Source organism: Lepidochelys kempii, chromosome 6, assembly GCF_965140265.1.
Source record: "Lepidochelys kempii isolate rLepKem1 chromosome 6, rLepKem1.hap2, whole genome shotgun sequence".
Taxonomy (NCBI): domain Eukaryota; kingdom Metazoa; phylum Chordata; order Testudines; family Cheloniidae; genus Lepidochelys; species Lepidochelys kempii.
Window position 1 is genome coordinate 92,512,785 of NC_133261.1, and position 24,769 is coordinate 92,537,553.

The following is a 24,769-nucleotide window of genomic DNA, read 5'->3' on the forward strand; positions in this document are numbered from 1 at the left end:
TGCCTTGGGACTAGGGCCAGAGAGGACTCCCCCCAACCCTCTCCCCGCCGGCAGCAGCGAGCTCTGAGGACCCCCCGCCTTCCAGCACACTCACTCTGTACCGCTGTCACTGCACATGCTCCTGGGGCCCCTCTCAGGCCCACGAAGCCCCCTCACCTCCCCTATGGTGGGTGGGGACTGCCATCCTATGTGGCTTCCTTCCTCCCCTGCTGCAGCCCCTCACCGTAGCCTCAGGGGGAATGGGGCTGCCCCTTGCGCAGCGTGGGGCAGGAGCGGTGACTGCGGGCTGGTGGGAGGATCACAGGGTCAGACACTCACCCAAGCCCCAACAGGTGCTCGGGTGAGGGAGGGCCGCTCCAGGTGTCTCCCGGCGGATGCCGGAGGAGGGGAGGGCTGCCAATGTGTGTGTGTGTCTGTGTCTGTGTCGTTCCCCCCCCCCCCGCGGTGGAGCAACTGCGGCAGCAGCCAGCTGCCTCAGCCTGCCCGGGGCCCGGCTCTTGTGCTGTAGTAGCCTCAGGCGGCAGCGCAGACGAGCGAGGGACGCTCAGGGGCGGGCGCTCTGGGGCCGGGGGGATGGCGTGCGGGGGCGTGGCAGGCGGGGGACCAGGGGAGGCTCCAGGCAGGGCTGGGGGGGAGACTCCCCCTTTCCTACCTCCCGGCCTGCCAGCCCCTCCCTGAGCCCGAGAGGCCCAGGCTGCCCGGCTGGGGGCTCTCTTGTCCCTTTAACAGGGCAGGGCAGGGCAGGGCAGGGCTGGCTGGGGGAGGGGCGCATGCGCGGGGAGCGTCTCTCTGGCTCCGGGCGGGGAGCCGAGCCGAGCCGGCAGCGGCGCTTGCTGGAGCCCCCGGGCGTGTGATCCCAGCGCGCGCGGCTCGGGCAGCCGGAGCGGAGCTGCCGCCTGGGCTCCCGGCGCGGTATCAGCGGTCCGGGGACAGCCTCGGCCAGCAGCCAGTCCGGCCGGGGACAGGGGCTTTGTTACTCCGCGTGCAGCAGCCGCCGCAGCCCACTGCCCAGCCGGTTCTCCTCGCAGCGGCAGCCAGGGGCCGCCGCGCCTTTGTCTCCTGTCCCCCGGTCTCTGCAGCCCCCTGCCCGGCAAGCTCACCAAGAGCCACCCCCAGGACTGCGCTTCCTCCGCTCTCCGGCTCCAGCAGCTGGCAGCAGCTTCCTCTTCCCACGGCAGGGGGGCTGGAGCCCTGGCCGCCTGCCCCTGGTGCATTGTGACCCCTCCTGAGCTCAGCAGCCCCCACCCGGAGCAGGCAGGAGCTTGGACTGAAAGCGGAGATGGCGTTTGAGGCAGGTATCCTGAACTGCCCCTGGGCCGGCTCGCTCCTGGAACCAACAAAGCCTAGCGGTCTGATTGCCTTATTTTGTGGCCATTTGCTTTTGTTTGGGTCTAATGGTCTTATTGTCTAGCGTCGCTGCAGTTTCTCCGGTGTCTGGCAGGCAGCGTCTCTAGCGGGTTAAGCTTTGAGGTGCTATGAGCCTGTGGACAGTCAGCTGTGCTCTGCCCCGTAGCTCTGCCTGGGTGTAATACTTCATCGATCTGCTGCTACTGATTGTAACCGGCAATCTCCTGCTAGGTCAGTGGAGCCTGTCTTTTTTTATTTTTGGTGGCCTGATCTGAATATACAGCCCCTGCCGTTTTATAACTGGACCTTTTCATTGTTCTGCGCCTGTCCGGTTCTACCTGCTTGATCAAGGGTGACTTTTTTTTTTTTTTTTTTTTTTTAAAGCCTAATCTAAGGTACGTCTCCAGGCCACTTCGCTTGCTTCACCGGGGCCCTGCCTTGACTCTTCCTTCTGGTTTGACCTGAGGAAACAACCTCCTGTTGGGTAAAATATACCTTGATATTGCACTGTTCTTCTGTGAATGAGCCACACCCTTTTTTCCTTAAAGGGTCTCTGCACTCAGCCTGCCATATGCTGCTCTTTCTCTGGCAGGCTGAGGGGGGTGGTGGGCATAGTGTTGTAAGCCACCAATTTCCGAAGTGCAGACTGGGATGCCGGGGGGGAAAACGGGGGGTAGTGGCGCTGCTGCCACCAAGCGCTGTGAGACCAGCAAAGAGGCAACTCAGAGAGAGGAGGAGCAGGAAGATGATGGTGATGAAGATCTGCGAGACGGTGGAGTTCCTTTCTTTGTGAACCGAGGAGGGCTACCCATTGATGAGCCCACTTGGGAGAGAATGTGGAGACACGTGGCCAAGATCCACCCTGAGGGAGAAATGGTGGCTCAAAGGATTCGAGGGGCCACAGACCTACCCAAGGTGAGAAGTCCTGAAAGAACTGATATAATAAATCAAATGACATGGCTTTAGACAGTCCACTCAGAGAATGGTAGAGAAGCTGGGATTGTGTTATATAACATGGAAATTCAGATCAATAATCCTGAAGTGGGGGTTTCACTCAACAGAAACAGTCATAAGGGTGTAAAGTATCGGGATTCCATATCAGAGGGAGAGTCTCTGTCCTGTGCTGTTTGGGATTTGGGCTTTGATTTAATAGAATTTTCCCATTTAATTGCTCTGATACTGCTTGTGTTGATGCAAAAAGCCACATGTCCAGTAACCTTAGCCAAATGGGGAAAAGCCAGGATTCTGAGACAAAGTATAGAATTGGGATTGAGCTTCTGAGGCAGCCTGCCTGGCCTGAAAGAGGGGGTGACAGTGCTCCAGCTGTATTCTGGAGCGTTGTGTTTTGATCTGGACACTTTGTTCTTAAAAGATTGTAATTAAAAATAATCCAGAAGGGCAACCTGCTAAAAGTACAAGGCGATGGGACCTGTTTGGTGGATAAGGAAACTTAATATGTGCATCTTGGAGAAAAGGAGAGTAAAGCTGGGATTTATGACTGGTTAAATACTTGAGATGGGGAAAGCTGGAGGAGTGGGAGTTGAGTAATTATAACCAGGAACAAGCTATAGGCTATAAAAGGAAATACTTACGTTGGTCATGAGGGACAGTCTTCCCCACAACAAGGGGAATTTTTGCACTGGAATGGTGCCTGCCTATGAAGGTGGCTCTGACAGAGGAGTTAAAAGCAAATTAGAGAGCACTTGTAGAATTTGTTGCCAACAAGGAATCAGACTAGATGATCTCACAGCTTTTCTGGCCCTACTGCTGAGAATCCTATGAAAAGGGGAACCCAAGATCATGCAACTTAATCTTGATGCTTTATTGAGTCCTTTGCGTATGAGCCTCGTGAGTCTTTGTAGATGTTGCCATTTTTGTATATGCATGGCTTCTGGTGGTAATTCTAAGGTATATTTAGATCCTCAGATTGAAAGTGCTTTGCAAATATTCACTGTCTCATAACTGTCCTTTGAAATAGATATCTTTATTCCCATTTTTACAAATAGAGACAACTGAGTCAAAGAAGATTAAGTGACTTGCCTAGGCTCTCACAGCAAGTCTGTGGCAGAGCCAGTAAGGAAACATTGGAATTCAGGGGTCCAGTCCCCTGTATGAATCATGAGACTTACTCCAACCCTTGTTTCTCTTCTGTGTCTCTTCAGCACTGAGGGTGTTTCTTTGGCCAAAACTTAGCCGAGCATCTATTTTTGGTACCTGCAGCACCATTGTGTAGTAGCCAGGTTTGTGCACTGTATTCAGTGAGGCTGGTGCAGAACACATTCTGCCATCTGGGCTCACTGCTCATCAGTCTCAGCAGCTTACAGGGAATACAGAGGAGTGAATGTGGTAGGAAGGATTGGGGCAAGGGAATGAGAAGAGCCCACCCTTGCCTGTACCGATGTTTCCGTGTCTCTGAGCACCATTTGTATTGAAATACACAGAAGCGGGTCTATTTTCTTTCTTTGAAGAACTGATGCAACAGTTTAGAATCCTGGCAATAATATATTCCAGGGGGAAATATATTTTGTAAGTGTACTCTGCAGGGCTGGCTCCTGTGAGAGGCTGATGCCCATTAGGTTCCTGAGGCTAAATGGGCCTTGGGTGGGATGCAGGAGTTGCTATAGCAGGATCAGCCCAGTGGCCTAGCTAATCTAAAATCCTGTTTTGGATGAGGGTCAGTACAAGATGCTTAGGGGTTGAATTGGGGAAAACAGTGGTACTGTTCCAAGCTCTGCCAACAAAATAAGCTCCACCCCTTGAGACACTACAATGAGATGTAATCACAGGGCATGTCTACACTTACCTCCGGAGCAATCGATCCAGCAGGAGTCGATTTATCGTGGCTAGTGAAGACGCGATAAATCGACTGCCGAGTGCTCTCCCATCGACTCCGGTACTCCACCAGAGCAAGAGGCACAGGCGGAGTATCAGCAGTCGACTTACCGCAGTGAAGACACTGCGGTAAGTAGATCTAAGACTTCAGCTACGTTATTCACATAGCTGAAGTTGTGTAACTTAGATCGATATCCCCTCCCCCCAGTTTAGACCAGGCCACGGTATGTTGTACAGGTGTTAAAAACATCATCATGTGATCTTCTTGGGCTTATCTCTCCCACAGTGGCATGCTGAGCTCTGCTAGGCTTGGCTCCCTGATTGGGGGAGGGAGGAAATGGTGTTACACTGTCAAATAAATGAGCTGTGACTCACCGTAGGCTGTGTAGATTTTCATAATGATTTCCCTTTTCCTATCTTACATGACTTGATCAGCAGTGACCTAGTTTACAGTGACACTTAACTCAGATAAATGATCAACATTGGGTAACTCCTCAGTGAGATGAAAAGAGCAGTTCTCTCTCATAGCTCTTGTTTCGGGCTCTTAGCAGACTCAGACAGGCATCTCTGCCTGAGAGACTTTATTTAAAAAAAAAAAAAAAGCTGAGATTCTAGATCACAAGATGGCAGTGGCAGGATGCCATACTGTTCCTGTATGAATCCTGTAGATACATGGATGAAAGTATAGGGGGCACGAAAGGAATAACCTGCCAATGGAAAGTTTCCTAATAACCCCTGTCAGTTTGCATTTAGCTTGAGCCCTGAAGCCGGCACAAATTTCTGGGAAGCTTGTGAGTCCTTAATTTGTAGATGATCTCATTATCCATATAAATCTCTAGATGTTGGCTCCTGTTGAGCCTCCCCTGCCATGTTAACATGAACTTTTCCGCCGCCGGCCAGCATTATGACCCAATGCAAAATACAGAGAGCAGAGTTGTCTCCTGCTCACCGGTGCTGCACATCCTGGTAAGTAGTCTGGCAATGTCTATAGGAGGTTTCCCAAACTCTTCCTTCATGCTGCTGTTTCCCAGGGTTCTGCCAGACTGTCACCTGCATGCCAGGGCCCTTTTTGATCCTAGTTGGAGAGTTGAACTGGTAGAGAAATGGAAAGAGAAATGAACTAGTCCAGTTTTGCTATCCCAAGTGGAGTGAAATGAAGTAGTAGTGAAAAGGGTGTTTGACAGCATTTTTGTGACTTTTCTGGTGACAGGGCCCTCTTCAAGCCAGGAAGCAAGACTCCTCTAGCTGCAGTAGATCAATGGCATTTCCCACAAAGTAACCTTAGTAATTTTGCTTGCAGTTTGATTTGAGGTGAGATTGTGGCCTTAGCTGAGCATTGTGATGTGGACGTCACAACAGGGCACCATCTCTGTGACCTTGCTTCTCCTAGCCCCTCCATTGTAGGCAGTGTTGAGAGAAGTGCTGAAACATCTCTTACTTCCCTTAGAAGTCTATTGTTTATCCCATTTGGGCTGCTGTGGCAGTGTGAATGAGGCCTCAGAACTCATTAGTTAATAACGCTTTCATAGCTCTCTATCTGTATATCTCAAAGTGCTTTATGAAGGAAATGAAGTATAATTATCCCCATTTTACAGATGGGGGAATTAATGAGTGTTGACACAGTGACCTTTTGGTGGCAACAGGCAGAGGAGATGCATAGGGTTTGTGAGGATCCCCAGGGTCACATATATGCATAATAGTTCACCTATGGGTGGCGTGTGAGGTCTCTGAGAGCCAAGAGCCCACCAGTCACCATAAAATGTATGTACGGATAATATTTAACAGGTTATGTATCTGTACTGAAAATGATGTTCTTGAGGACTTGAAAGTAAGGCAGGTCACCAGGAGGTGACATACCCTCCTGTCTGAAAGGAACACATCCAAGGCAACAGATGTTTATCTCTGAGTCTGGTCATATGCGTATTGTCCACCTCACGATGGAGGTCTATTGCACGCTGAGCCAGATGCCAGTAGAAAGTTTGCAAGATCTACAAGAAAAAACAAAACTGCATGGTGGGTGTCCTGTTTATGAATGAAGACAAAGGATGGGACCTGTATATCTTGGGAAGCAAAGTAACACACTGGATCCTTCATGTAGGAGACAAGCTCACAGTGTTGGTCTCCTAGAAGAGGCATCACAGCCAAACAGCTGTAAAAGGCTGTTTGGACTTCGGGTGAGCATTGCTCAACAAGACATGAGTATCTCGTTTTAAGTCTATGTTCTAGAATGTGTTATGACTTAATTTTATATGTAAGCATTTGTTTCCAATACTTGCTATTACTTAAACATCTATGCTGGTGTGTAAATATATTTATCTAAATGCTGTGTGTTAAGCAGAGCAGTGATCTGAGGTGGAACTGGTAAGCTGTGATGTACTGTTTCTCTAGAGCCAACAAATCTGTGCATACTGCGAGTGCCCAATAGATCGGGGCTGGACACTCCAGGGAGATGTTTGTGGGGTGCTGGGATTGGAGTGTGCCTATTGCTAACCTGTAGTGGGTAGGCTACATAGGCCTAGAGCAGAGTGCTTGTGTTGCCCCTGGCCAGTGGTGTTGGGGAGCCGACCCGCAGCAGGTGCAGACAAAGCTTTCTCACACTAATGGCAGTGCTAGTGAGGTGTCTCACAACCCTGGGTGCCACCAAGAAGCATCACGTTACAGCACAGAGCTGAAGTGACTTGCCCAAGGTGTTCACAGCAGGTCAGAGGCAGAGCTAGGACAAGGGCCCAGATCTCTTGACTTCCAGTGCACTTTCCTACCTGTTGGATTGTCCTGCGTTTTAGCATATCCTTCCTACCTTCCCTCACTCTGTAGGGCAGGACAGCCTTTCAGAATAACCCACTGGCTGTCCAGTTATTCCAGAGGAAATGGGCATTAGTGCCACTCCATTCAGTTGCCCTCAGCTTCCAAAGGCTGACCTGATGATAGCACTGTTGGCAGTTGCTGGCCTTGCTGCTTTTGGTAGAAGAGGTGGTGGTGTCTGTCTGCAGAGCTGATGTTGAATCAGTGGCTCCATGGGTGGCATGGCACGAAGGTAGGGAGCACATCTGTCTATGCATTTGTAAAGGTTTTGCATTCTAAATGGCAGAGATATAAAGGGGGAAACAAGCAGATTTGTAGCTGGTCAGTGATGGCGGTGGGGACCCCCACAAAAGAAGCTGGATTTTTAACATCTATGAATGACAGGCTGTGATGTGCATGCTTGAGCTTTAGTTATGGGGTGGGGGGGTTAATATATCCATCTGCTGTCTGAATAACATCAGTACTCCGTTGGCGGCGGCAGCAGCAGCATCTGAGCAGCTAGAGCCCTAATACTACGATGATAGGACCACATAAGTACTTTGAGAGAGACAGCTTGTTTTTTTTAAGTTACATTATCAAACACTTCCTCCCTGAGGGAGGAGGAGCTCTGTTTGTGCGCCTCTTCCAGCTGGTTTGCTTTCATTCTGCTTGGCTCATTTTAAGCTTGGAAATCTCAGATCTTCACCAGGCTCCCTTCCGAAGACGGGGTTGGGACTCAGCTGTGTCAGGCAGGAGTTCAGTGCAATATCCAAGGGTTTACAAGTCTGGGAGTGCTGGGATGTAACCCAGCCATACAAGTAAGGGAAGACAAGAATGGGTAAGGCAGCCAGCCTTGCAGGGGCATGCTTTCCAGTGACTGGAGCAGCAGGCCCCAGGAAACCTGTGTTGCTATCCCACCAAATTGCTGGTGACTATGGGTAAGGTAATCCACCTCTACGTTCCCTTCTGTGTTTAAAATAAATTTCCATCCACCTCCTTGAGGACTGTGAAGATACCTGTTTGTACTCTTTGAGACCTGTGGATGGAGGATGCTGGAGAAGGCCAAAGTGTTATCACTCCTCCATTCAGCACAGGGATGAGAGGGACAGATTCCTTATCTCTTCTCTCACTTTTCCCCACCTTTTCCCCAGGCAAACATACTGGAGACCTGCTGCCAAGGAAACCATAGCCCAGTCTGGGCTTCATGGCCAGATCTGAGAGCCAGAGCACAGCTTAATTACTTAAGGTGCCGCTTCTACATTAAAAAGAAAAGGAGGACTTGTGGCACCTTAGAGACATGCTCAAATAAATTGGTTAGTCTCTAAGGTGCCACAAGTCCTCCTTTTCTTTTTGCGAATACAGACTAACACGGCTTCTACATTAACTAGTCTCCCAGTGAAATGGTTTCCATTACACTGTCTCAGGGTATTGCGTGTTCCCCAGAGGGAAAGAGGATCTGACAGCGAGGAGTGGTTTCCAGCAGCAGAGAGGAGTAACTAAAAGGAACCAGTAATTTGTGCTGGTAATGTGTATCTAACTGGAACCCAGGGAGTTAATTTTAGCTGTTTGTCTCTGCACAAAGGTTACCCACTGAAGAAATGAATTAAGGCTAAATGCTGAGCCTGCCCTGGTTTTACCACTTTCATTGGTTCTGCTTGGGAGTAATTTCCTGTGACTCAGTATGTTAACTCCTAGCTTCTAAACCAATTTAGCGTGCATTAGTTTCAGAGACTGCCGAATTCCCTGCATCATTCTCTAGAGTCTAGAGGGCTTCCTGTTCCCCGGGGATAAGAGCTCAAACTGTTGGGGATCTTGTATCTCTCCTTCCCCTCCCTTGCAGTGCTTCCTGCTGAGAGAGGTTGGAATAGAAGGAGCTCTCGTATCTGCACATTCCCAGCAAGGGACTGCAGTGAGGTATTTGCTTACAAAGGTTACTGGAGACAACAGCTGGCACACTTTGTTGGTTCTTATGTCTAGTCACAGCTTGTCTCCCTGAGAAGTGCTGGGAAATGGGCACCGGTCACAAAATGCATCTTCATCAAACTGACTTATGGGGAAAATCTTAAGACAAGACAATAAGAAAGATCAAAATACACAAGAGAAAATCAAGACCTAGAACTTCTTACAGCTGCCTGCTGTTGTGTAAATACTGCTGTGCTTGGAGTTGAACAAAACAGCCTCTCCCCTGAGACGCTTACAGCCTAAATAGGCAGACACCACCAAATACAATGAAAGGACCAGAGGGAGGGCTCTGTCTCCAATTAATGTTGTTATACAAGGGGTGGGTGACCGCATGTTCCCTAAGGATGGAACTGACAAAACCACACTGAGAGTTGGGGCTTTGGTGTTGGATCCACACGCAGAAGGCATTAACTTTCCTCAGTAGGCTTGGGGAAGTTGTGCCACGAAGTTCTCTCTATCATAGTCGCACCAAATCTGTTTTTCCATTCTTTCATAGACCGAGTGTCTCCTTGGCCCTTTTTGTGAGTCCAGCCCTGTCTTTTTGTTTTGGCTGGGCAGACAGGACCCTTCTCCTTTCTTAGGATAACTCTTAGCAGCTGTCAAAGCTGCAGATGTTGACTTCCGAGTAAACAGAAAGGAAGGTTTGGATGGACTATAGAGGCCAAGACTGCAGATTCAAGGCAATAGTCTGGGTAATATCCACAGTTGTGTAATTGAAAGTCATAGAAGTTCGAGATGGAAAAACCCTATTGCCTTTTCCAGTCCATCTCCCTGCCAATACAAATTCATTCCCAATTCGTTTCTAGTTTTCACAGTGCCAACAGGTGGGGCTTTCACCCCTTCCCTTGTGAGTCTGTTCCATGCCCTGATATTTCTTGCTGTTGTAGAATTCTTACTGAACTTGGCTACATTTTCATTCCATGCCTCCATCTTAGACCCATGTACCGTCCTGAGCTCCTCTTCCTCCTTTGTATTTATGCTCTTTAGATGTTTGTAGACTATTTTGTGTTCCTCCTTGGTTGTCACTTAACTAAATTCTACAGACTTTCTTTTAGTTTTTCATTTTAAAAAACAGTCTTTCCATCTCCCCAATAACTTTGTGTCACTCTTCTCTGAATCCCCTCCAGTTTGTCAACTTGAGGCTAGAAGAATGAAGTGACTGTCCACTCAAAGAATATCTCGGGTGGACAGCAAAAAGGGATTAGCTCCTTGGGTTACAGAGGAATGCAATTCCTATGGTGATGTGCCAGTGCAGTCAGCAAAGGGCCTAGCAGGTTCAGGAGACGTCTGCTCTCTGACTCACTCTGCTTTCCCCCTGTTCAGATTCCCACACCGAGTGTGCCTGCGCTCCAGCCGTCCACCCCCATCCCTGAGCGTCTGGAAGCCATACAGCGCTACATCAAGGAGCTTCAGTATCCTTTACTATTATCACAGACACCAAGGAATGATGATCCAGGAAGGGGAAGCAAGGAGACCTTCCAGTAGCTGACCATAAGAGAACAGCTGACTCTGCTTCAGCCAGAAGGGGAAATGAAACTTGTTCCCTAAAAGCAGGAAACTGAAGTTGTGACAGTGAGTGGTTTTGCTGTTTTATTCTAATCCTGCCCAATTGTGTCTCCTGTGGTTAACCCCTTTGTCCCAGCAGCATGTGTGTCAGCAGGGCCAAGCTAATGTGTGGTAGGTTCTCCTTCAGCCAGACACCTTGAATTCAAGTGCTTGTTCCTTTTAAAACATCCTAATTGAAGGTCCTTGTAGTTGCTGTGCTTGCCTAGCCGTGCAGGGAGGGCCTGGGACAGATTAAAACCTGGGATTAGAAAATGCTAATCTCCCCTGCCAAGCTTGGGTGTGCTGGCGATGGGGAACTTGAGCTTCATGCTGAGTCATTTTACGGGGTGCTTTCTTCTCTGTAGGTGGCCAGAACATGATGGTCCCTCCTGCTTTTGAGAGTCAGGTGGATGACCAACTCCCAGCCATTTATAGCTGCCTGTATGTTCATGGCCTGGGAACAGGACTCCTACATATCCTCGTGCACTGTGTGCTGGATTGGAGTGTGGATGAGGGCATGTGCAACACAAGTGCATTTTTATCTTGCTGGTGGGATATGGAGCTGACTCTAGGTGGGAATGGAGTCTGCCAGCACCTTTTTTGCTAATCCTGGGGTTGTTTTGGGGACAGATCCCAGCCAGCATGAAAGCAAGGTAGTTTTGGCATCATTTAGACTGGTCATGATCCCCTGCAGGCAGCAGCAAAAGAGGACTCGTTTCAACCCTATTCGGGTCTGGGAGCCTGTGCTGCTGGAGAGGAGGCTGACCAGAAAATGTGCTGTCAGCAGGAATAGGGAGGGAAATAGATTGCCACTCTGTTTCCTTCCTCCCCCAGGCCAAAGAATGCAAGTGGGAGGAATAGCCAAATGGAAACGCTTACTTTCTATTTGCTGGTATTTTGCTTGCTGGATCCTGAGATCCCTGTGAGAATGGTAACTGATACCTTGATAGTACAAAGAGCTTCATCCAGGCAGATTGCCGTATGTGGGCAACTCTGTCTTCTCAGCTCTCTCTTCCAGTCTGCATGGCCCCTTAACCTTTTTTCTCCAGGTACAATCATACTGGGACGCAGTTCTTTGAAATTAAGAAGAGCAGACCTCTGACCGGGTAAGTGCTGTCAGCCTTTCTCACGCTCCTGCCTTTCTGTTTGGGGAACTTGCCACCTCTGCTACCCCTGTACTGAGTCTGGCCGAGAGTACAGGCTGGACTCTGGGAATTTTGTTCACTGTCACAGTTCTGCCCTTCCTGAGGGGGTTGGACTCTGCTCAGGGTGCAGCTGGTCAGAGCCATAATTTAGCATTATTCAAGCATGAGGGCTGGATTTGTTGCCAAGGGTCAGTAAACTTATCTGTTACTCAGAGGTGCCCAGTCTCTGAGCACATCTAATTTATAATCTAGATCAGGGGTCTCAAACTCAAATGACTACAAGGGCCACAGGAGGACTAGTGCATTGGCCCGAAGGCCGCATCACTGACACCCCCACCTCGCTGCCCCAGGCCCCGCCTCTTCCCACCCTTTCCCTGCCCCCATTCCAACCCCTTCCCTGAAGTCCCCACCCCAACTCCGCCTCCTCCCTGCCCCCAGGGGGTGCAGGGGGCTCAGGGCAGGGAGTTGGGGTGCAGCAGGGGGCTCAGGGCTGGCGCCGCTTACCTAGAGCAGCTCCAGGGTGGCAGCAGCGTGCACTGGGGCCAGGTCAGGCTCCCTGCCTGCTTGCCCTGGCCCCGCTCCAGGAAGCAGCCAGAACCAGGTCCCTGCGGGGGGGGGGGGGGGGGCAGAGGGCTCCGTGTTGCTTTCTTTCAGATACCTCCCCCGAAGCTCCCATTGGCTGCTGTTACCCGTTTCTGGCCAATGGGAGCTGCGGTTGGTGGCTCTCGGAAGTGAGAGCAATGCATGGAGTCCTCTGCTGCCCTCCCCCGCCCCGGGACTGCAGGGACATGGTTCCGCGTGCTACGCGGGGGGCGATCCCATGGTCGGATTCGGCCCACAGGCAGTAGTTTGCCTACTCCTGGCCTGGAGGTAGACAGAGGGGCGGGGGTGGGGGCACAGGGAGCTTGGTGGGCCGCACGAAAGAACCCCACGGGCCGCATGCAGCTCACGGGCCACGTGTTTGAGACCCCTGATCTAGATCATGGGCTTCTGGGAGATTTTGTGTAAAGTAAAACAAAGTCCTGCCTTAAACAAGCTCTCCAAAGGCCAAATGTCGCTGCAATTCTAGCTGTCCAGAATCCTGGAGTGCGTTTGGTGCAGAATGTGGACTTGCTAGACCCTTTTTCAGTCACCAAAAAAAAAAAAAAACTTTATAAAGAACAAAGAAATGTGTGAGGAAGGAAGGAGGAGGTGGTGGTGGACACCCCCAGACTGCTATGCATTGTAAACCCTCAGGCATGTACACAGGGTGGAGGCAATCATCTTCGTGCACCTGGGTTCCACATGTACAGTTAGGGACCTCTTAGTCTGCTAACCAAACCATTGTGCCAATATTAATACTGCTGGCCCAAGCCATCAGGTATGGGTGGATATTTGGGCATTCCAAACATCTTATGATGTAGCCAGGGCAGAATCTGCTGCAGGCCCCTTCCCTGCCCTCAGATGTGGGAAAGCAAGTGTCTCTGGAACTTGGCCTCCTGCCTGAGGTGTCTCATCTTGGTCTGATGGGTAGAAATCCAGAGGGACTGCATTGAGATGAAAGGGAATTACTCCAGACTTGCTGAGAGTAGTGTCTGGCATAGAGGGTAGATCCTGTTTGGCTCAGTGAGGGGAAACTCCACAGCAGCAGTATTGGAGGAGAATGCCAAAATACTGAGTTTGAATTTTATTTATTCCTAAAGGGTTTTCTCCTCTCCCGTCTGCCTTAACAGCCTTCCTCTCTCCTTGCAACCTGCCCTGCATATATGCTGCCCAGCGACTGAATTCACCAGCCCCACCCAATGCAAACCCCTTTAATTCTTCTCCTCTGTCTCTCCTGCTTGTGCTGTCTAACAGGCTGATGGACCTGGCCAAAGAAATGACCAAAGAGGCCCTGCCAATCAAATGCCTGGAAGCTGTGATCCTGGGAATGTATCCTTTCCTCTTAGAAACATGCATGTGTGCCCATCCTAATGTGTTCTCCCCCTGTAGAACCCTGCAAATCTGGGGATATCCACTTTATATCAGACTCAGATATCTGTGGATCATGGATTGGATGTGGATACAAACTTTGTATCCGCTCACAGCTCTACTCCCCCTGCTCTCTTATGCCCCTCTTATGCTACTGGAGCATTGCAAGGGCCCAAGCAGAGAACCCGAGTAGTGGAGTTAATTCTTCAGAGTCACTTCTCTCCCCCGCTTTAGGATTGAGTGTTTATTCCTTTTGGACATAACTGGAGGAGGGAGAGGCGAAGGATGTGGGGATTAAACAGGAAGGAAATAGCTTCAAGTCAGAAACACTGTTGAATAGTGGGGATGTTTCACTCACTATGTCACCTTGCACTTTCTCCACATTGCAGGCAGATATGGAAGGGAACCTGTCAGACTCTCCCTTGCGTAATCCTTGCTTTTAGATGCAGACTTGAGCTAGCACCTCCGTGTACACACGTCCTGGGAAACACATCTCCTCTGGGACCTGCCAGGCTGAGTCCAACTGGGGCCACGTTTATTTATTTATTGGAGTTCCCTCAGTGATGGGGAAGCATTTGAAAGCTAGGTTAATTGGTCTTTGCGTTTTGGAAAGTTAGTTGTCTTCAAATGCAGTGCTTTTATGAGATGCCAGTCTGGGGATCTCGATGGCTCAGAAGAATGGGTTACATTTTACCTGTAGGGCACCAGGTCCAATCCCTCCTAGGCCGATAGTGATGGTCAATTTAACTAACTTGCCTAGTTGCCTCTGTGTGAAATGAGATGGTGGCCCTGGTCCTCCCAGCTCCTAGCAGGACAGGTGTACACACTACAAAACTGCCATTATAACTGTCTTCCCTTTGTGGGCAGCCTTGTTGGAGAAGGTGAGGACTGAGCATCCCTCTGATCCCAGGACAGGGTAGACTTGTCTTGTGCGGGGCTGGAGCTATACCTGCTCTGGGGATTTGGTCTCCAGGGCTGTCAATCAAGTACTTGTCATCAGCAGTGAATCTGCTTTCCAGTCTAGGCTGACTGAGATGTTCTGGGGGATGGGGAGGAAGAGGCTTACTCCTTTTCTTGGCATCACCAGTTGTTTCCTGAATGGGGTGATGTTGCCAGTTACCTCACCAACAACATGCCCACACTGGAGCGTTTCCCCATCAGCTTCAAAACTCACTTCTCAGGGAACTACTTCCGCCACATTGTGCTGGGGGTGAACTTTGGGGGTCGCTATGGGGCACTGGGCATCAGCCGGCGTGAGGAGCTCATGTACAAGGCGCCCACCTTCCGCACACTGAGCGAGCTGATCTTCAACTACGAGGAGGCATACCACCGCTGCTGGCACGTCCTCAAAAAGGTGAAGCTGGGCCATTGTGTGTCCCATGACCCACACAGTGTGGAGCAGATTGAGTGGAAGCACTCCATTCTGGATGTGGAAAAGCTGGGCCGTGAGGACTTCCGCAAGGAGCTTGAGAGACATGCCCGGGACATGAGGCTAAAGGTGAGAAGCTGGGAGGTGCTGGGGAGACTAGCCTGCTGCTCTTGAAGGCTGCAGGTGTGAACTTTGTACTTGGTGCCAAAGCCTTGGAGTTTAAATGGATCCTGGCGCTAGTATGCTGGGAGGTACAGATCCTGCTGGGTTGGGGTGCGGATGGGGGAAGGCAGGGAGGTGGAGGGAGGGGGTAAGGATTCTCCTCTCCTTTTCTGCAGACCCTGGCTCCAGTGGGGTGCAGACCCCTCTCCACTTGGCAGGTGTAGATGCTGTGTATGAGGGTATCTTGGGCAAGACCTGGGAATATGAATCCTGTGCCTTCAGGTATGCCTGCTGGTCACTGGACAGATGAACCAAGATACATACTTGCTCAGAAGTTTTGCGTGCATGGGTGTGCTTGACACTCTCTAAAGGTGGGGTACAGTACAGTAGAGCTACATAATGCTCACCACTGCCTTTTCTTTTTTTCCTTTTGATTTTCTTCATCTCACTGTCACCCCTTCCCAGACAATGGAGTACCTTGGGCTTTATGTTCTCCAGCCACTGCTAGCCCTGGCTTCTCTCTTATCCTGTTGTTTTCCTTCTGCAGATTGGCAAAGGAACAGGGCCACCATCTCCCACAAAGGATAGGAAGAAAGATGTGTCCTCCCCACAGCGGGGCCAGTCCAGTCCACACCGCCGCAACAGCCGTGGGGAGAGGCGGTAAGTGGGGTTGGTGGATGGCTTGGTTGGAGGATCTTTCTTAGTCGTGCTATAGGATTTCCCCTCCATCCCCTCGCACCCTTGGATAAAGTAGATTTCTGAGAACTCTCTTGGCACGGTCCATAACTGTGGAGATGTCTCTCAGCTGCATTGGTGGGTCTCTCCCTTTCAACTCTGTCACTGCTTTCTCCAATGTGAGTTGCTGCCTTCCCACTTTCAAACTATAGCTGGAATTAGGGGCGGGCTGCAGGTAGAGGAAGGTCACCCCATCTAATACCTAATGTGTGATGGGTCACACATATGACCCCCAAAAGAGACGTCTGAACCTCCATCATTGGTCAGTGAGAACTGGTGTGCCTTTGAGGCTGCTTTCAGGCCTACCCCAAGTCTATCTTTCCAGGAAGGTATCTCAAGTGGAGGTGCTGGGCTTCCCACTCTGTATTCCATCCTCTTATGGGAGTTAGCAGGGTGAAGAAGAGCTGCCACCCCTGCTACTCTAGCTGTATGGGATCTGGTAACAGGGATGAAACTCCTCTTCTCATGTTGGCACCTCTCAATCCGACAGGTTACCCTGTCAGAGGAGAAATAGAGAATGCCTCTGAATATCTACTTCCCTCTTTCTTCGCAGGCTGTCTGGTGAGAAGAAGCCTGCCGAATCCAAAGCCATGCCAGACCTCAATGGGTATCAAATCCGGGTATGAAGAGAGGCACACCTGGTGTGCCTGGCTCCATCGACTCTTCACTGGCCACACTTGAGACCAGGATCCACTTGTAGCAAGCTCAACATGGGGAAGGGGAAGTGGAGGGCTGATCTTCCAAGGTACTTCTATCAAGCCTATCCCAGAGCTGTATCCTGGGGATCAGACAAGTCACCTGCCTGTCTTCTCGGGAAGAGCACTTTTTAATTCAACAAAACACGTTTTTAAGAGAACAGAACTGCCAGTTGATGGGAAGGTGCTGCAGGGTGCTCGGGAAGGCTCCTGTTGTGACGTGGTGAGGGGTTGAGCGAGTGAGGCCAAGCAGAGCTCATGCTTTGCATGGAATCCTTTGGGCTGACAAAGACGACAGATGGGGCATTTTATCCACAGTGCCTCTTCTATGCTGAAGGTCTTAAGCCAGCACAAAGCCCCTGGGCTTGAAGGAGGGGAAGGTCTTGGAATGGAAAGGCCCCTGCCTCTGGTAGAGGAAGGATTTTTGGTTTTGTAACTTTGTGCATTTCACTCCCTCCCTCCCCAACAAGAGCGACAGTAGCAAAATACACAGATCACCTTCCCCATCCCCTGTGCCTGCAGGGAAGAGGAATAAGCCCTGAAATAATTAATACTTGCCTCACTAATGAAAATGCAACCTGTCAGTGGAGTTGAGGGCCTCATATGCAGTGAATCCACCACTCTAACATTCTGTCTGGTCTGCAGGGTATCCCACTATGGCTCATTGACTCTATGGGGGATGAGTATGTGTCTCCTTTCCTGTGAGGTGCTGTGGATGCTTCCCTTCATCGCAGGCTGTTCAGGAAATGCCCAGGCTGTCGTAATGTGGAAACAGGCAGCTGGACAGCTCCATCTGTGGGGATGGGTGCTTAGCTAGTACGATAGTTGGAAACTCTGCCTCCCCTACTTCCGTCTCAGTGGCGGTCACTGGAAGCTGTGGGAAAAGCTTTGGCCACTGAGATGCAAACTCCACCAGGAAGCAAGTGACTCTGCACATGAGTAGCCTTCACAAGCATCTTTCTCTTCAGAAAGGAAAGAACTTCAATTTTTCCTTGCTGGGTTGTAGCGTTAGTCTCGTGGCCGGGGGCGGGGGCCTTCCTTCCTTCCCATCCTGGCCACTTGCTTAACCCTGGAATGTTCAAGTCACTACCACATCCAATTCCCACGTTAGCTCTTGTGTGTATGAAGCTACTATTCTGACGCCTTGCACTTCCCCGTTATAGAGTCTGGCTCCATCTCACCCTTTGAGGAAGGGCTACTTTTCCTGGATGCTCAGAGCCACAGTGGAATTTTGGGAACCAGCCTTAAAACAGAAGGGTACAAGCTCCTGTGCAGTGCTCTGCTCGAGGGGTCAGTGTGCTGGCAAATCCTTAAGCAAAATAAGATGGTGTTTTGTGGTCATGTTGCCCTGTTCGCCCCCACTCCTTGTCCACATCCGCAGCTGGCCAATGCCTGCTGGAGTGCCTCTAGGAACACGCAGGGCACCGCCACAGCAAATCCCATGTGGTACCCCTGAGGCTGTTTTCAGGAAATAAATGCTATTGCAGGTAGAGTGGGGAAATGTTTCTCAGATTGAAATCAGGTGGCGTGCTGCACTGTTGCTGTAGGGTAATAACTCCCAACCCTTTCATGCACTGGTCTACCACTCCATGCTTCCTTCCCTTCATCTGTGGAGGTTTTGGAGCAACCCATGCGCAGGCTGGGCAAGAGGGGCAGAAATAGATGAGTTGTGCTGCCATACCGAGTCCAACCCAGAGGCTCATGCCCAAGTTAAACCTAGGGTAACAGCCCAATCAAGACTGAAATGTCTTTGGGGAATCACTGTTCCAGGGTATCGCATTTCTCCAAACTGTTCAGTCTGGCCCATTTTGATTGCAGAGGTCTGTCTGTCCTAGGAGCAGGGAGCATAGCTGTGTGCCTGTCCTCCTCCGGTTTGTTTGACACAGTGTACTTAACACTAATTATGTTAATGATTACCATTCTCCAGCAAGCCCTCCACCTGACTAAAGCCTTGGCAGCCCACAAATTTCCATTCAAAGGAGAGGCACAGCTAAGCGGTCCACATGCTGCATGTCAGAACTGAGGAGTATTGGTAGATCTGCGTGTGGGGCCCAAAACTTGGCATACCAGGGGTACTGCAGCTCATGGCTGAGTTGATTCAGAGAGGGAGGTGGGAAGCAAGGGGTGAGTGGGTCAAGCCTGAGGCATGTTGACATAGATAGGGGCTGGTGAAATGTTTAACATTAGGTCCTGTTACACTACAAAAAGTGTCTAAACATTTACGAAATCTGGCTGTATCCAAATCATGTTAAACATTCCGTATTCTTTCTTGCCTGAGTGCATGTTGGAAGCATGATTCAGACTATAACTATAGTAGATAACTGGGCTTTCTGTCATAACATGGGTGGCCACAGACATTTTGGTAGTGTTGAATGGGGCCTTACATCAAGTAATATCTTCTGTCAGTTGAAGCAGCATTAACCCTTAAAGCACTGCTCCAGAGGGATCTAACTGATTCCTTGCAGGTGCCTAGATCATAATCTTTCACCACCAGTTAGTTACTCTGTGGTTATCACTGCAGTTTGTCAGTCCAGGCTCCTTTTTAGCTGTTTGTCCTTTCTGCAGCATGGTGTGTGACAGGAAGAAAGATTGAATAGGGAGGTAGCATAACTTGCTGTTTACCCAGAATTACGTGGGTAATCCTAAAGAATTTAACACAAGTGACAGGTGCTAGTCTCCAGAACATAAATAATGAAATAGCGATTGGAGTAGGAGGACTGGAATTGGAGTCTCCTACCTCTCTCTGCCCGAACTACTGGAGTTATTCCCTCTCTCACTCTGCCCCGTGACTGTTTAGTCACAATGGAACAGCTTCAAGAGAAGAGAGTGAGGGAGCCCTAAATCAGAATATCCCATAGTGCAGTGATTAGCGCAATCCCCTAAGAAGGGGAGACCCTGTTCAAATCCCCCCTGGGGAGGAGGTGGAATTGAACCTGAGTCTCCCACATCCCAGGTGAGTGCTCTAATCACAGGGCAGCTCCAGCTCTTGCCATTTTGTGTGGAGCATGGCAGGTGCTTAACTCATTTCCTCAAGAAATGACTTGGGGCCTAAGCTGTCTGACTCCAGGCGGCTGGTTCCCATTTGTGGATCACTAAGCAGAGCTGGGTACCGATCTCTGAGAGAGATGAGGCTAACCACACACCTCTAGCTTAAGTGGCTCCCAGCCTAGCATGTTGGCTCTTGTGGATTGCATTCTGGGGCCCCTGTTTCTCCCCATTCATTGTATAGGAGCCTACGTGCCTAACTTGGCTTTGTATATCACAGTGGTATACCTGTGTTTTGTTTTTTTTTAAGATGCCTAAAAGTTAGGCACTGTGACACTCAGAGTAGGAAGTCCCTTCATGGATCCCACCGTTGATTCTCTGTAGATGGATAGGAGAAGAATGAGAGAATTGTGCAGTTGAGAAGTTGGCTGCATGCTAATGATTCTTTTGCAGAAGCAGGGCGAGGGCAAGCTCAGTGACACTAAAAGATCATCAGTACAAAATGGATGAAACAAAATGTTTTGTGCCACCCTGTAATTCAAGCTATGTGGCTTGTTCATGTAGATTGTAACTGAAGCCAGTAGTACAGAAAATTAAGTATACATTTTAAAAAATGAGTGGCAGGTAGATATTTTTCAAGGTCTCTTACTCCTCATCCTTCAGTGTATTCACCAGCTGGTGCCAGACATGAATATCCTCTTTCAAGGTGTAGCTGCATAATTAAATGCATTAGGAGTGTTTAAATTCTTCTGAAGCATCTGTTGCTGTCCACTTTTCAACACTGATAAAAGAGTAGATGTTGCATTGGTTTTTTCCTATGCAGATCCACAGTGCATATGGTCTAAATACTTTGACAGCTGTGCTCCTTGTATCTCAGCAGTAATTGCCCCCCTTCCTTATTCCTCTAGTAAGTGATAGGTGCCATCAGCAGCTTCCTGCATGTGGCAATAGCTGCTATTCTTAGGTTGGGCCATTGGGGACAAACCCCCAGGCTGAACGGAAAGATATCCTATACCAGTTACAAAAATCCCGTGTTAAATTCCGCATCCCTAGTCCTCTCCTGGGAACAGTGATGGGAGAAGAGAGAGAATACTATCTACACACGTTTCCCAAAGGACTGTTCTGCAAGACAGAGGTGCCTTTACTGGGTGCAGCAGTGTACCAGTTTGTGGTGGTCTCCTGGATGGTCCAAGCCACAAAAGCTGGAATCATACCGCAGATCCTAGATGATCACAGCAGGAGTCAAGCCCCTCCCTTGGAAAAGGGTGAGTGAACTCATCAGACTGTGGCTGTATCTTCCATAAGCCAGTTCAGGGGAGTAACCCTAGTTGAGGACTACTTGAGGCCTCTTGCATTGTTGTTCTGGTGCTGCCTGCGTGTTGGATTTGGAACCACCACTTCTTAGTGCTCCTATATCTCTACTCTGGGGTAGTGCCAGGAGACTGGTAATGACCTGATCATTTTTTTCCCCTCCACTTTTTTGCTCTTGCTCTTTCTCTCCACTCTGTAATGGTGAATATAGCAAGACAGGAGCCCCTCTATTCGACATTGGTGAGGCCTCATCTGGAGTACTGTGTCCAGTTTTGGGCCCCACACTACAAGAAGGATGTGGATAAATTGGAGAGAGTCCAGCGAAGGGCAACAAAAATGATTAGGGGTCTGGAACACATGAGTTATGAGGAGAGGCTGAGGGAACTGGGATTGTTTAGTCTGCAGAAGAGAAGAATGAGGGGGGATTTGATAGCTGCTTTCAACTACCTGAGAGGTAGTTCCAGAGAGGATGGTTCTAAACTATTCTTAGTGGTGGAAGAGGACAAGACAAGGAGTAGTGGTCTCAAGTTGCAGTGGGGGAGGTTCAGGTTGGATATTAGGAAAAACTTTTTCACTAGGAGGGTGGTGAAACACTGGAATGCGTTGCCTAGGGAGGTGGTGGAATCTCCTTCCTTAGAAGTTTTTAAGGTCAGGCTTGACAAAGCCCTGGCTGGGATGATTTAATTGGGTATGGGTCCTGCTTTTGAGCAGGGGGTTGGGCTAGATGACCTCCTGAGGTCCCTTCCAACCCTGATATTCTATGATTCTAGTTCAGAATAAATCCCACCTTCCCTGCCACCTCAGAGTCCACTGTAGCCGAGAGCAGGACATAGTTTTTGCCCCAGGAAGCAATCGGTGCAGTCCAGCCATGAGAAACCCTGGGCATATAGCTTAATAACCTTAATTCACCAGTTAAGTAGTAATGCTGTCTTTCTCTCTGCCCATGCTGCTCGCCCTGGTCTGTTTCCTCCAGCCCCAAGAGTAGTAGCCTGACTGCTAGACCCAAAGATGGGACTGTGTTGTAGCTTAAGGGTAAAGTTGGTCCTTTCACTGTATCCCAAACCTCTGTAAGAAAGTGAGTTTAAAGTTGTTAGGAATGAATGAAGGCAATGGGCCTGGATCAATCGATAATCCTTAATGTTTCCAGAGTAAAACGTGAACCAAGTGGAGTCCAGGGCAGAGGATTTTGTCTAGTATTAGCTTGGAGTCCTAATAAGGTCTTATAAAAACATCACCAGTGAGGTTTTTATTATGTGTTTAAATCCCACTTTTTCAGGCTCTCCCCCTTATATACTCCCTAGTCCATGCAAGTCTGAAACCTGGGGGGAGGAAGTTCCTCCATACATGAGCCAGACCATACCTGCATTGTATATGTCAGGTGGGACCAAATTGTGGCTTGTGGCGCCCTCCATGCCCCCACCCCCATTCTCCACCTACTAGCCTTCTGCCCTGTGGGGAGGATGGTCTCAGGGCTTCAGCGCCGCAGGAGGCGCTGTCCTGTAGGGCAGGGTGTGCTTGTCTTGCGGCTCTCGAACTTCTGAAGATTATCTTATGTGGCTTGGAGGGTTAGTAAGTTTGGCCATCCCGCTATATGTGGTTAACCAGGGCTACAGAGAGAGGGCCTTTACTGAATTCCTGTTAGCAAGACCATTTTCAAATATGAATGCTGGGTTCAAAACACAGTTCTTCCTAACACTTCTGTGGTGCTGGTGTAGACACGGCCTCTTGTTCCACACCCTTCAGCAATTTAATTCTACAACTGTCTTAAAATAAATGAGGCAATGAACAGAGACCAAGGGGTTCTGCCCTGGGGTACTCTGGCATGGTACAAATATACCAGGCTGACTGCTGAAAAGTGGGCTCAGGTCTCCATCAGCATCTGTGCAATAGTCTAGGCTTGTGAGACTCCAGTGTTGCTCTGAAACCACTCTGCAGTGGCTTACTGCATTTCATGATATGCCACGGCTGTGGGATGTGTAATGCTTTGTATTTAGGTGTGATTATCCTACCCCTTGTGACACCCAGTTCATATGTACTGCACATCTCTCTAGTGTACTCTATACCTTGACAGTTACAGTAGATGACTCCAGAGCCTTGTCTTGGATGTAGTTTGTGTGTAGCAGAAGAGGTAAGTTATTTGCCCAGTAGCAGAAAAAGGAGTTATTTGCTTTGTTGCTGTTACCAGAGCTGCTTTACGTGAAGAATGTTGCCATGGTATTGCAGCTAAAACCCTGAACCAGACTCTGACCCCATAAGTCACCTGAAAGGCTGGTTCACATGTGGTGTGGTATAAACTGGAACATGAGTGTCCCTAAAATAGTCCCTTACAAAGGCCAAGAAACCACAGCCTAGAAAAGAATCCTACATTGCTAAGGGGCAAAAGTCTGGACTAGATAGGAAGTAGTAGGCCTGATCCAACTGCAGAGGCTCTTGCTACTGAGTTGGGCCAGTTGTTTTAGGCATTATTCCTTGTGATTGACCTATCCAGGGAACGTCTGTAAACAGGGCATGCTCTTTTTTCCCTCTGTGTCTTACTTGTGAGTCTGCTTCGTTGAAACAGCACCATGTGCTCTAATAGTCTTGCACTGCTGCCCTGTCTCTAATGTATAGAATCTGCATAGGAGGGAGCCTGTGATCCAACTCAGGTCAGCAGTTCTTGGTTGGCTCCTACTCTGCCAAACCAAGGTGGAGTCTGTCTTTATGCAGCTGAGCTGTGCTCCTCGGGGGGTTCAGAATGCTTGCTGGTCTCCTTAACAGATGTTTGTTCATATCACAACCACTCTTCCTCAGGGTGGTGCCTAGGCACTGTCTGCTCAGGAGAAAACCAGCTTAGGCCAAGAAGGCAACTGAATCTCCTATACCTCTGCAGAGTAGTGTTTTTCCTCCAGCCTCCAGGTCAGGGCTGAGATGGTGCTAGTGGGACTTGCATAGTCCCTTCCATGCACATCAGTATTTATCCTGTTTCTGTTACTCTATGGTGCAACAGAACCATTTACATTTTATCACTGATACTGCACAGAACTATCCAAGAAATGAAGGACTTTCTTTATGGACTGCTTCATGTGTGTCTTTTTTTGTAATTAACCAGTTGTGGGCCTGTTTTTCTATAGTCAACACAGAACCTGTATCTAGATTTAGTTTTAACTGCACTTGTATCATATCAGTATTTCCTCCTCCTTTCACGTGAGAAAATAAAAGTTCCTATCTGCACATCTCTTGCCTTGTGCAGAGAACAAAATGAAAACTGTCTCTGTTTTCATTGTTGCTGATCAGTAAAACCAGAGCCCAGGTGCTATTTAAACTTCTAGTCTGGCTATATGGTGATGCTAGCTCTCTGGAAAGGATGTGTGTCCTATTCAAACACCAAAAAAGAATAAATACAGGTGGCTTTCACAGGGAAGGGGAAAGAACCCTACACCATCCCCCTCATTCATCTGGGTTGGTCAATATGCCCATGCTAGCCAAAACCCACTCAGCGAGCAGGAATGAAATACATGGCGTCCTAGCACCAGAGGAAAGGAGCTGAGCAGCCAGGCTCTCTTCATACTGCTAATTAAGCTGAGGCAAACTTCAAGATGATGTGGTGGTCCAAAGGGTGCCATGGCCTGGAAGCAGAACCAACCTTCGATAGATGATCCAGCCAGCTGTCCTCACAAGAGCAGCAGGTACTGACCAAACCTGGAGTTCTAACATACAGTCCAAGCTCTCTGAAGCATATGTCCTCACCAGTGTGGTCTCTCTCGTGATTCTTTCTTAAAGCACAGAGTAGCCTAATAAGGAAAGGCAGCTGCAAAACTGTCCTTTCCCCATGAGGGAGGATCCAACTTTTAGTATGTCATATACAAAGTGTATTGCTTAACTGTAGAGAGCTGAATAACAGCAGAACATGAGCACATGGAGATGTTGATAAGGCTTACAGCAGGCACCTGAGTGAAAGTGGGGGAGATACC

At 49.3% G+C, this 24,769-nt stretch overlaps 1 protein-coding gene across 2 annotated transcripts; it reads left to right on the plus strand.

Annotated features, from left to right (window-relative positions):
• The first annotated feature begins 783 nt into the window (after window positions 1-783).
• VASH1 (vasohibin 1) lies at window positions 784-24,063 on the plus strand. Of its 2 annotated transcripts, XM_073349259.1 has the most exons (8): window positions 784-1,578; window positions 1,732-2,262; window positions 10,246-10,334; window positions 11,517-11,573; window positions 13,449-13,523; window positions 14,679-15,060; window positions 15,641-15,753; window positions 16,382-24,063. In XM_073349259.1, the coding sequence occupies exons 2-8, from the start codon at window positions 1,999-2,001 to the stop codon at window positions 16,452-16,454; spliced, it is 1,053 nt and encodes a 350-aa protein (XP_073205360.1). In that variant the 5' UTR covers window positions 784-1,578; window positions 1,732-1,998; the 3' UTR covers window positions 16,455-24,063. The 2 variants fall into 2 exon arrangements, with proteins under 2 accessions (XP_073205360.1, XP_073205359.1); XM_073349258.1 differs by having other exon boundaries at window positions 784-2,262.
• The last annotated feature ends 706 nt before the right edge of the window (window positions 24,064-24,769 follow it).